Source organism: Scyliorhinus torazame, chromosome 2, assembly GCF_047496885.1.
Source record: "Scyliorhinus torazame isolate Kashiwa2021f chromosome 2, sScyTor2.1, whole genome shotgun sequence".
In the NCBI taxonomy this organism is placed as follows: domain Eukaryota; kingdom Metazoa; phylum Chordata; class Chondrichthyes; order Carcharhiniformes; family Scyliorhinidae; genus Scyliorhinus; species Scyliorhinus torazame.
This window is the reverse complement of record NC_092708.1, coordinates 322,438,782-322,450,950: the sequence shown is the minus strand read 5'-3', so window position 1 is coordinate 322,450,950 and position 12,169 is coordinate 322,438,782. Positions and strand designations below refer to the sequence as shown.

The following is a 12,169-nucleotide window of genomic DNA, read 5'->3' as shown; positions in this document are numbered from 1 at the left end:
GGCATTGCAGCTGTTAATTGTGAACCTATACTAAACATAATCCTCTCTGGCTGGTGCATTGCAAAAGCAAGTAACGGCGTCTCAGTTAAAAAAATATATAAGTACGGTGAAGCATGAGCCAGATTTTTTTTTTTCAACGTTGGAATTGTAGCGAGCCAGGACATGCCATCCACAATGGCACAAGCACTAAATCCACTAAAGGTTCCAGTGTCAACCTAAATATTCTGGGGAGCTACTGTTGGGAGTGCCTCTGATTGGGAGTGTGTCTGTTTGGAGGTGAGAAACGGCATAGTACTGCAGGATTTGAATGACTGGTTATTTGATTAAACTGGCGTTATCTTTTAAATGGAGGGGTAATTATGCTTGGTCAGTGTCAGATGGGTCTGCAGCAGTATATCCATTTTCAGAGAGAGGAGTTGGAAGTGCTACTGATGAAGAAGGCCCTATCTAGGACTCAGCAGATCGCCTTCAAGTAGCTGAACCTGTAGGGTAGTTAAGTCTCTCTTAGGTATTTGTATATCTGTTAGGCATCGCAAAGCTCACTTGCTCAAAAGCTGTATCAGGATGCAGCAAAGGTACCCGGTTCAATTAACTCTCAAGTGTGCCCCAGGTATGTCAACTTTCTGATGCCCGTTCATATCCATTACCACTGATTGGAAAGAAGGTGAGCGAAGGAAGTCGTAACACTTTCTCCACCAGCATTTGGGTGCCCAAAGCCAAAGAAAGTAGTTTGAGGCCAACACATTGCATGTATTCAAGAAGCAGTTAGATATAGCACTTAGGGTGAAGGGGGGTCAAAGGATATGGGTGAAAGCGGGATTAGGCTATTGAGTTGGATGCTCAGCCATGATCATAATGAATGGGGGAGCAGGTTCGAAGGGCTACAAGGCCTCCCCCTGCTCCTATTTCCTGTTTCTATGTTTGAGGACACCCCGTTGAAAAAAATAGGGTACCATCACCTCAAAGTGGATGCATGCGCTCATTTCAGTGATGTGTTCATGCCACTCACTAGCCTTTGATATTGAAGAACGCATGTTGTAGTAGTCGATTAGGAGCAAGTAAATTAACTAGGACAAAGTGACAGTGTAAGAAATTGTTAGATCATATGTTTTTGTTACCTTTTGAGTTATATTTCTGTGCAACCTATTGTTTCTGGGACAGCTGGAAATAGGGTTTGTTTTGTTTGTATAGCTTGGAGTCAGAGTGTCGGTGCATTGATGCTATGCTGTTTAACTCGTCTACCCACAATTTCTACTTCTCTTCATCCAAATGGGAAAACCCATTGAGATCTCCTGAAAATAATGTGGGATTGAGACCCTCATCAGCACAGTAGCACAGTGGTTAGCACAGTTGCTTCACAGCTCCAGGGTCCCAGGTTCGATTCCCGGCTTGGGTCACTGTCTGTAGAGTTTGCACATTCTCCCCATGTCTGCATGGGTTTCATCCGGGTACTCTGGTTTCCTCCCACAGTCCAAAGATGTGCAGGTTAGGTGGATTGGCCATGATGAATTGCCCTTAGTGTCCAAAAAAAAGTTAGCTGGGTTACTGGGTTATGGGAGTTGGGTGGAGGTGTGGGCTTATGTAGGGTTGTTTCCAAGAGCCAGCGAAGCCTCGAATGGCCTCCTTCTGCACTGTAAATTCCATGATCAGAAGGCACGGGGGTTAATGGTGAAGCACTTAGTATCCGCAAGAAACCAACAAATATCTGTGAAAAAGAAAATAAGCAAAATATAGTGCAGGCTGCAATCCGAAATTGAAACTGATAAATATAGGAAATATTTAGCAGGTCAGGCAGCATCTGTGGAGAGTTAATGCTTCAGGTGCTGTAAAATAAACCTTCGTGTATCCTTCCATAACTTGCAGCCGGGTCAGTTGAACCTATTTCCACCTTTATCTCACTGCCCAGCAAAAGCGGATGTCTTTCTTTTGCATGGCCATGATGTAAAATGTGACATATCAATCACCATCTCAATAAAATATGTTCTAACTTTTTAGGACAAGAACTTCCTGCAACAGTCAGAATTTAACCATCCTATTTTCCACCCACAATAGGCAGAATCCCACCTCAAAGTCAGGCCATATTAATGGGAAGGCTAGCCATGAATCGGTGGTCTTAATAACTGAATTCACAATATTAGAGCTAGAATTATCCATGTTCTGCATGTCCCCAACCATTTATTCTTGATTGTTGCTTAATCCCGATAAACTGATTAGCACGTTTTATGCCAGGAATCTTTGATATTGATACAGTAGCAAATAACTTTCAAATCTGAACCATTTTCCTGAAGCACTCTCTGTAATTATCTTTGCAGATGTTACGGAGGCCTTGGGCGTTCATGTCTAAGTAAGTCCAGAATTTTATTTCCTCAGTTTTTCCATTTTTGTAAGCCCCTTTATCCAAAGGAAAATCAAAGAGTGCTCCTTCAACTCTGAAGTGTCATTTAATCAGATTAGTAACACAATTTGAAAGTGTTTCCTTCCTGAATTGTGTCTCCTAGTTGCAGCATGTCTTCTACTTCAGCTGTCTGATACAATCCTACCGGAAGATGCAATTAGCCACCTTCGTGAACTAAGAGGAGCGGCAGCAATACAAACAGTGAAGGTACAGTTGAACTATGTCTCAGAAACTATTCATGCTTTATTTTATTTCTAACCAGTTTACACCCCTCCTTTCCAAGAGTGATGCGAGTGAAAACTGGTCCTCCCTGCCTTATTCCAGGCAGAAAATAGCCAACATTCCCTCCACCCTAACAATGGTTAAGATTCATATGACACCAAATTAGCCTTGGATCATTTCCAGGCGTCCCAGGCTGTTGTCATAGAGACCTTGCATTTGTGAAAAAAGGGCCCAGTACCAACATTGAGCCTGCTCCTCATGGGTTGTGGTAGGTTGCTGCTGCTTAAAGAAGCAGTTATTTTAAATGTGCTCATCACATCGCCACAAGAAGCCACCCTATTCCTGAGGGATGCCACCAGCCCACAATTCTTACTGTCTGTTCTGGTCTTCCCCATTCTTCCCCCTTGAACTCTTCTATTGCCTTTCCAGAACTTGCCAGGGGGTCTATAGGCAGGGCAAAATGCCCACGTCAGATCTTCAATTTCTCTGAAATTACTTCATTGTACATCGTGCCAGTATTTCTTGTTGCGCTATGAATGATCAAGTGTGCATTACGCCCAGAGAGCAGCAGAGTATAGCACCAAGTCAGAGAAGATCATACAGCACTCGTTTAAGTCTCCAAAATTTCCTGAGACATTGAAGTCAGGACAGAATTATTCTGCCTACTCCCTGGGGTAAATGACCGTCAGTTCCCTCACAGCACTGCTGCAAGACTTTGTACACATTCAGCAGGGCAGGCATGGCAGTATACTGCACGAGTTTCTCTTTACTCCCTTCCCCGAGCACCAGCATGCTGTCATCTTAAAGCAAGTGCTCTTTGCTTAATGGGATTTCTCAATCCCTATCTCGGCTACATAACAACCTTGCACAAATCCAAATCCCATATCTATTACTCCACCTTTCCCACTGGGATCTACACCCTCTTCAAGGACAAAGAGTGGGAGGCTTCCTTCACCCCCTTAGAGGTCTTTGGGGAGGCATTTACCTCTTAATTGAGTTAGTAAGGTTGGTGGCATCTTGCAGACTGGTAACTGGCAAGTACCTGTATTGTTATCGTGGCATTCCCATGAAGCATCAGTAACCTACAACCACCCATCCATTTCAATCCCAAAGAGGTGATGGTTACCTATTCTAGCCTTCCACGCTCCCTTAATACAGATCGATCACTGCACAGGAAAAGCAAGATGGTGAAAAGGATGACCTAGCCACACAAGAATAAGCATTATTCACTTTCCGTTCAAGTGTCAGCAAAATATCATGACATATTAATTACTCAAAGGAGTCACAACACAATCCTATGCCAATGCAGTGTGGCAGGTATGACCAGGAACACCTTCCTACAAAGAGCCAACTCCATCCATGACCTAGTCATCCAGACTTAAAATAGCTCCACCTGGTGCTGTCAGACCTGTGGAGTTGGCCCACTATTTTGTTTCTGATCCATCCCATGACCTTTCAGTACAGCATGAGAAGCCACCCACTTCCTATAGACCGGACAGATGGCACCTAGCATGCCTACAGGGAATTCCATCCCTATTCTTGAATGCCTGACATTGAAGCAACTGTTTGAGAACTGTTGCACCGAATACAACCGATGTAACTTATCCCAACTGTGGTAACTGGAGATGTCCAGGAAACTATCCTCCAGAGCCTAGTAATTGGGACTCTTGATGACTTAGAAGTGCAATGCAGAGGATTTTGAGAAACACAAAAGCTCAGCAACTGTTTGAAGATACCCAAGTGTCAGAAGCAGCATCCATCCACGATTTGTATGTCAATGTAATGAAGGGGGGCTACAACACGTGACCAAGAACAGGCGATCAAGTTTATGTATTCAGGAAATGTGAGAAGGATAATTAGAACATGAACAAACTGTCTTGTAATTATTTTGTTTGTCTGACAGCAATACAACTACTTGTACGATTTCCGGGATAACGTGGCAACATACCTGGCAACAAAAGAAGATGCTGCAGCCCGATCAGTGTCAAGATAAAAAAAAGAAACAGAAATTTAGGCTGTATATTGTAATTTTGAAGATTGATTGTATATATAAATGTTACAATTGTCCAACCTCAGGAGAAATCATCAAAATGAAACGTTAACTGTTTCTCTCCATGGACGTGTTGGACATGCTGGGTGATTGCAGCATTTTTTGATTTATTGGTTTTCCAGCGTCTGCAGAATTTTATTGTATTTTACCATTTAAACTTAGTCTTTTGTTCACCACACCAAAGAGCTTGTATTATATGGCACCTTGCGGAAATTCCCAAAATAGTGTTTTATTGTAGGAAGCACAGCAGCTGATTTACACAGCAAGATCCCATACACAGGAATAAATAATAAAATCATGGTGTTTTAGGTGATGGCTGATTAAAACAGAATATTGAGAGCAATCTGTTATGTCTACAAATAGGCAACATTAGTAACACAGGCTAAACTTAGCCAGTGGAATAAAAGTCACTTGATGCAGCATGTCAGCATGTGTTCGTGACTCCTTTCTTTCTCCTCCCCCCCCCCCCCACAAAAGATTATTAGATTATATCCAAATATGTTATTATGCTTTTTTTTTTTATGACCTATTTCGACAAGTGCTGACTTAAAAGTGGAGCCCATTAATATCAAAACTATCCTTACCAAATATACAGTACTATACATACATAAATTGGTTGGCAAAAAGTCTTTAATCCATTTACAGTTGTATCTTTTGCATTAAAATGTTATGTAGTCCATTCTTAAACTTTAAGTGTCAGTCTCTATTTGCTGAAAGGGATACTTGTGGTACAGTACTAAATACAACGCCAAGTTTCTTGCCATTTATGTGTCAGTACTAATGCCCTTGGTTCACCTAAACATGAAATTTTGCATTCTGCAGCACACAATTTTTAACATTTGTTAATTTATATTCAAGCTTTTTATTTGCAGGAATTTGTACAGAAAAATAAACATACAGCTGTAACACACCACATCTAGTGAACGGTATTATTACAAACCAAATTAAGTATTCCGAAAAGGGAGTTTACGTTATTTGAACATAATCAGAATAAATGCTATGAGGGTCAAAATAACCGAATTTATTATGTAGTAAAAGTATAGGAGAGCCATATAAATGTGTAGGTCAAATGAACATGGAATCCTTTGGCACCTTTACCAGAGCTAAAATAGTCTTCACAAACAATTGTTCCCAAACTATAGCAACAAGTTTTACTTTTAAAATGTCACTTTGTGGGAAAGAGATCCATTTGTGTAAAAGAACCTTAATTTGCATATTCTGTAAAGAATGACCATCACAGGTTAGGTTATATCCGTGAGTACAACAAGCTTAAAATAAATTCTCTTCACAATGTGGGCAAAACTATTCGATATACGAAAAACGTAAACTGGTGTCCTGATGCTTGGGGTCCAAAGAGTGTCTGAATTCATCTTCTAGTCTACCTTTTAAACTGGACACAACACATTTGAGCCTAGTTACATAATTTCTTTGACATAATATACCTGCAAGTTATTGGTGAAGAGCATCAAATAGGAGTGCAATTTCCAGGTTATGTTTAAAACATAATCAGCAATTTTCATACAAAGTACAAACGTAATTGTTCTCAGTTTCGGGTCAAGGCAAGTTGCAGAAATAATTTCTTCTACAGGCGGAAAACTATAAACTCTGGTGGCAAAATGTCCATGAAGTGAGGGAAAGCATTAAATCTGTATGTATACAAGCGAGTCATATCTGGTGAACCACAAGTTCTGTAGATGAGTCCAAGTTGTTAAAAGACTACCATCATCCATCTGTCTTTAGCATGGAGTAAAGGAGTTCGCTGGCTATCACAACTGTTGTTTTAAGAACTCACCAGCACATAGATCATTCTGCAAAACAGAATAGTTAAAAAAGAGCTATTATGCTAAACCTGTCAAAATGAAATAAAACAAAGATTTGATTTTGAATTAACAGTAACCAAATCAACTGCTGTGGGTAACTTAATAACCGCTGTTCCCTGGTCTCCACTACTAATGGTATCCCTCCTATTGTCCTCAAGCTGCCTCTTCAGTCATTTATTCCCAGTCTATACATCCCTCCTCTTAGATATCTGCCTCTATTCATCATAAGGTGAACCTCCACAGATCTATTGTCCTTATAAATATTGTTTAACGTTATGGAAGCTGACCTATAAACCAGAGTTCTACCCAAAACCATATTATATGTATAGTTTTCTTATCTTCAGCAGGTTCAAATGGTGATATTCAAGTCTGTATCTCTGCAACTCTACTCTTGTATGTACTAGAGTAATTTATCACATTTCCAAAGCCTTTGAGTCTTGAATTATGCACTTCTAAACAAGCAACGTTGTTGTGTGCTGTACTTGATTGTACATCTTTTTCCATCAACTGTGTCATATCCTGCGGCTGCGCACCTTCACCAACTCCAATCTTCAGGAAGATTATCCTTTAAAGTCTCTTCATTACCTAAAATGTTCAAGTCGTGGATGTGATGGAATACTTACTGCTCCTCTGGATAAGAGTAGGCCATTTGGACCCTGCTCTGCCATTCAATAAGATCAAGGTCAATCTTGATTGTGGTATTAACCCCATTTTCCTACTGCGCCGCCCCCACCTCCCATAACCATTGGCTCCCTTGAAGATCAAAAATCGAATTCATTCTTAAATATATTCAATGAATTCCAAAGATTAACAATTGAGAAAAAACTCCTCATTTCTGTCATAAATTGGCAACTCCTTATTTTAAAACTGTTCCCCAGTGCTAAATTTTACAAGGGAAAACTTTCTTTCAGCATCTACCCTTTCAAGCCATCACAGAATCTTTATGTTGCATGTAGTCACCTCTCATTCTTCTAAACTCCCAATGAGTTTCAGCTCAACCTTTCCAAAAACATTCATTTCCTCCACCAATGATGCACAGTGGCAAACAGTGTGCACCATCTATAAGATGCACTGCAGGAACTCATCAGAGCTCCTTAGCACCTTCTAAATCCACGACCGCTACCATCTAGAAGGACCAGCACAGCAAACACATGGGAACACCACCACCTGGATGTTCCCTTCCATCCTGACAGAACTATATCACTGTTCCTTCACTGTTGCTGGGTCAAAATCCTGCAATTCCCTCCCTGCCAACACTGTGGTGTATCCACACCACATGGACTGCCGCAGTTCAAGAAGGTGATTCACCAGCACCTTCTCAAGGGCAAGTGGGGATGGGCATTAAATGCTGGCCTAGCCTGCGATGCCCACATCCCACAAATTAATTAAAGACCTTTCCTCATAAGATAGCCCCTTCATCCCAGGAATCAATCCAGTGAACCTTCTCTGAATTGCCTCCAAGGAGACCAAAACTACACAACATTCTAGGTATGGTATCACCAATGCCTGTCTGTTGTAATAAGACATCCCTACTTTTATACTCCATCCACCTTGCAATAATGGGCAAAATTCTATTTGCCTTCCTAATTACTTGCTGTACCTGCATGGTAACTTTTTGTGATTCATGTGCACTAAGTCCTCAATTCAAGTTGTGGCTATGTTCCTGAACATAAAAGTTGTTTCACTTCAAACTGTGAAGTGAAGCAAAGGTTCCCAGAGAAATCAATGTTAAAACCAGAGTTAGGTTTCTTTGCACATTTCTCACCCAGAGAAAAGTGATATACAAATTGAAATACTGTACCTCATATGTGCAGCATTGTGCATTCCTAGCTGAAAAATTTACATCACTAAATATAAACAAAATACTGGGCAGTATCCAATGAAACAATTCACTAACTATACAGGCACCTGTACTGAGAGGAGTCAGTTGGCTGGACGGCTGGTTCATGGTGCAGAGCATCGCAACAGCTCAGGTTCAATTCCCAAACCGGCTGAGGTTATTCATGAAGGCCCCATGAAGGTGACCCTCAGGTTAAATCACCGCCAGTCAGCTCTCAAAGAGGAAGGCAGTCTCTGGGGCTGTGGTGATAATTACATTTAACTGAGAACTTTTCAAATTGACCATACTCCATCTGGTGGCAGACATTGGTCACCGCTGTTATCAGCTGAAGTTCCAAACTTCCTGCACTGACCAACTGCTGCCACAAGATGGAGGCAAATATATCACTGGGAGTTCAGCACCAGCAAAGCCAGAAGCGGAGTGCGCAGCCAAGGGAAGAAAAACAAGCTGGCAGGCGAATCCAAGGCACAAGAGGCACCGATGGCGAGAATGGAAGTTCTGGGGGAAAGGATTTGAGAGTACAAAGAACAAAGAACAAAGAAATGTACAGCACAGGAACAGGCCCTTCGGCCCTCCAAGCCCGTGCCGACCATACTGCCCGACTAAACTACAATCTTCTACACTTCCTGGGTCCGTATCCTTCTATTCCCATCCTATTCATATATTTGTCAAGATGCCCCTTAAATGTCCCTATCGTCCCTGCTTCCACTACCTCCTCCGGTAGTGAGTTCCAGGCACCCACTACCCTCTGCGTAAAAAACTTGCCTCGTACATCTACTCTAAACCTTGCCCCTCTCACCTTAAACCTATGCCCCCTAGTAATTGACCCCTCTACCCTGGGGAAAAGCCTCTGACTATCCACTCTGTCTATGCCCCTCATAATTTTGTATACCTCTATCAGGTCGCCCCTCAACCTCCTTCGTTCCAGTGAGAACAAACCGAGTTTATTCAATCGCTCCTCATAGCTTATGCCCTCCATACCAGGCAACATTCTGGTAAATCTCTTCTGCACCCTCTCTAAAGCCTCCACATCCTTCTGGTAGTGTGGCGACCAGAATTGAACACTATACTCCAAGTGTGGCCTAACTAAGGTTCTATACAGCTGCAACATGACTTGCCAATTCTTATACTCAATGCCCCGGCCAATGAAGGCAAGCATGCCGTATGCCTTCTTGACTACCTTCTCCACCTGTGTTGCCCCTTTCAATGACCTGTGGACCTGTACTCCTAGATCTCTTTGACTTTCAATACTCTTGAGGGTTCTACCATTCACTGTATATTCCCTACCTGCATTAGCCCTTCCAAAATGCATTACCTCACATTTGTCCGGATTAAACTCCATCTGCCATCTCTCCGCCCAAGTCTCCAGACAATCTAAATCCTGCTGTATCCTCAGACAGTCCTCATCGCTATCCGCAATTCCACCAACCTTTGTGTCGTCTGCAAACTTACTAATCAGACCAGTTACATTTTCCTCCAAATCATTTATATATACTACAAAGAGCAAAGGTCCCAGCACTGATCCCTGTGGAACACCACTGGTCACAGCCCTCCAATGAGAAAAGCATCCCTCCATTGCTACCCTCTGCCTTCTATGGCCTAGCCAGTTCTGTATCCACCTTGCCAGTGCACCCCTGATCCCGTGTGACTTCACCTTTTGTACTAGTCTACCATGAGGGACCTTGTCAAAGGCCTTACTGAAGTCCATATAGACAACATCTACTGCCCTACCTGCATCAATCATCTTAGTGACCTCCTCAAAAAACTCTATCAAGTTAGTGAGACACGACCTTCCCTTCACAAAACCGTGCTGCCTCTCACTAATACGTCCATTTGCTTCCAAATGGGAGTAGATCCTGTCTCGAAGAATTCTCTCCAGTAATTTCCCTACCACTGAAGTAAGGCTCACCGGCCTGTAGTTCCCGGGATTATCCTTGCTACCCTTCTTAAACAGAGGAACAACATTGGCTATTCTCCAGTCCTCCGGGACATCCCCTGAAGACAGCGAGGATCCAAAGATTTCTGTCAAGGCCTCAGCAATTCCTCAGTAGGCCGGCCACTGACGAGAACAAACGATGTTAAAATGAAAGTGGCACAGTTAAATGGATATACTGACACTATTAACATTAGAGAAAAATAACATTAAGTGAGGCACTTAAAGACTTAACAAGCACAACAACATCCAGATTGCTCTGTACAACAGCATGTCTGCATTTAAATGATATTCTGCTTTTCTATTCTTCCCACCAAAAATGGACAACCTCACATTTTTCCACATTATACTCCATCTGCCAATTTTTTGTCCATTCACTTAACCTATTCACATCCCGTTGTAGACTTTGTGTCCTCTTTACAACTTACATTCCTATCTATCTGTATTGTCAGAAAATGTGGGTACAATACACTCGGTCTCTTCATCCAAGTTATTAATATAGATCGTAATAGTTGAGGACCCAGCACTGATCCCTGTGGCACTCCACCAGTTAAGTTTCTCAACTGAAAATGACCCATTTATTCCAACTCTGTTTCCTGTTAGTTAGCCACTCCTCCTTCCATGCTAATATATCATCCCAATCCCACACACTCTTGCATAATAACCTTTTAGGTGGTACTTTTTGAAATGCCTATTGGAAATTGAAACACGCATCCACTGGTTCCCAGTTATCCATCCTGCTTCTTATATCCTCAAAGAACTCTAATAAATTTGTCACACATGATTTCATAAAACCACACCCGAGTAAATTACTTCCTAAATGCCATAGAATCCCTACAGTGCAGGAGGCCATCCGAGTCCGCATAGAAGAGCACTATACCTAAGGCCCATAGCCCCACCTTGTATCCCTGTAACCTCATCTGATCTTAGACATGAAGGGGCAATTTAGCCTGGCCAATCCACCTAACATGCACACATTTGGACTTTGGGAGGAACCAAGCAGACACACGGAGAAAGTGCAAACTCCGCACAGACAGTCACCCAGGGCCGGAATTGAACCCAAGTTCCTAGCGCTGTGAGGCAGCAGTGCTCACCACTGTGTCACCGTGCTGCCCTGCTGCTACTTCCTTAACATTGGATTCCAGCATTTTCCAATGACAAACGTTAGGCTGACTTGCCTGTAGTTTCCTGCTTTCTATCTCTATCCTTCCTGAACAGAAGTGTTATATGTGTGGTTTTCCAATCTGCTGAGACATTCCCAGAATCTAGGGAATTTTGGAAGATCACAACCAGTGTATCCACTAGCTCTGCAGCCACTTCTTTTAAAGACCCAGGATACACACCATTAGTTCCCGGGGACTTGGTCAGCCCTTGAGCTTTCATAGAACATTTTCTCTAGTGATAGCGATTGTTTACATAGAATAGAATCCCTACAATGCAGGAGGCTATCCGGCTCATCGAGTCTGCACTGACCCCTCGAAAGATCACCCTACCCAAGCTCAAACCCCGCCCTATTACTGCAACACCACCCTAAGGGGCAATTTACCATGGCCAATCCACCTAACCTGCGCAAATTTGGACTGTGGGAGGAAACCGGAGCACCTGGAGAAAACCCATGGGGAGAACGTGCAAACTCCAGTCACCCGAAGTTGGAATTGAACCCAGGTCGCTGGCGCTGAGGCAGCAGTGCTAACCACTGCAGACCTCATTTTTCTCTCCTGCCTTTTGATCTTTGATTTTCAACTATTCCTTTGGTGCTTTGTGTCTTCTACTGTGAAGAGATACAAACCTTGAAAGTCTCTATTTCCTTGTTCCCTTTATTAATTCCCCAGAAGCTGCTCTCTTCCTTTTTATAAACTTGCAGAAGCTAATATCATGTTTTTATATTTCTTGCTTGTTTGCTTTCATA

General features: G+C 42.4%; 2 protein-coding genes across 4 annotated transcripts in view; one reads left to right on the top strand and one right to left on the bottom strand.

Moving 5' to 3' along the window:
* Nucleotides 1-5,498, top strand: part of cdkn3 (cyclin dependent kinase inhibitor 3) — a 147,848-nt gene extending 142,350 nt beyond the window's left edge. For all 3 annotated transcript variants that reach the window (XM_072489715.1, XM_072489718.1, XM_072489717.1), the window contains 3 exons: nucleotides 2,313-2,344; nucleotides 2,499-2,602; nucleotides 4,521-5,498. In XM_072489715.1, coding sequence (XP_072345816.1) covers nucleotides 2,313-2,344; nucleotides 2,499-2,602; nucleotides 4,521-4,610 — 226 coding nt within the window. In that variant the 3' untranslated portion in view covers nucleotides 4,611-5,498. The remainder of the gene's footprint in view (nucleotides 1-2,312; nucleotides 2,345-2,498; nucleotides 2,603-4,520) is intronic.
* cnih1 (cornichon family member 1) overlaps nucleotides 5,280-12,169 on the bottom strand; it is a 41,838-nt gene continuing 34,948 nt past the window's right edge. Inside the window, exon 5 of the mRNA XM_072489719.1 lies at nucleotides 5,280-6,475. Within this exon, the coding sequence (XP_072345820.1) occupies nucleotides 6,448-6,475 (28 nt within the window). The 3' untranslated portion in view covers nucleotides 5,280-6,447. The remainder of the gene's footprint in view (nucleotides 6,476-12,169) is intronic.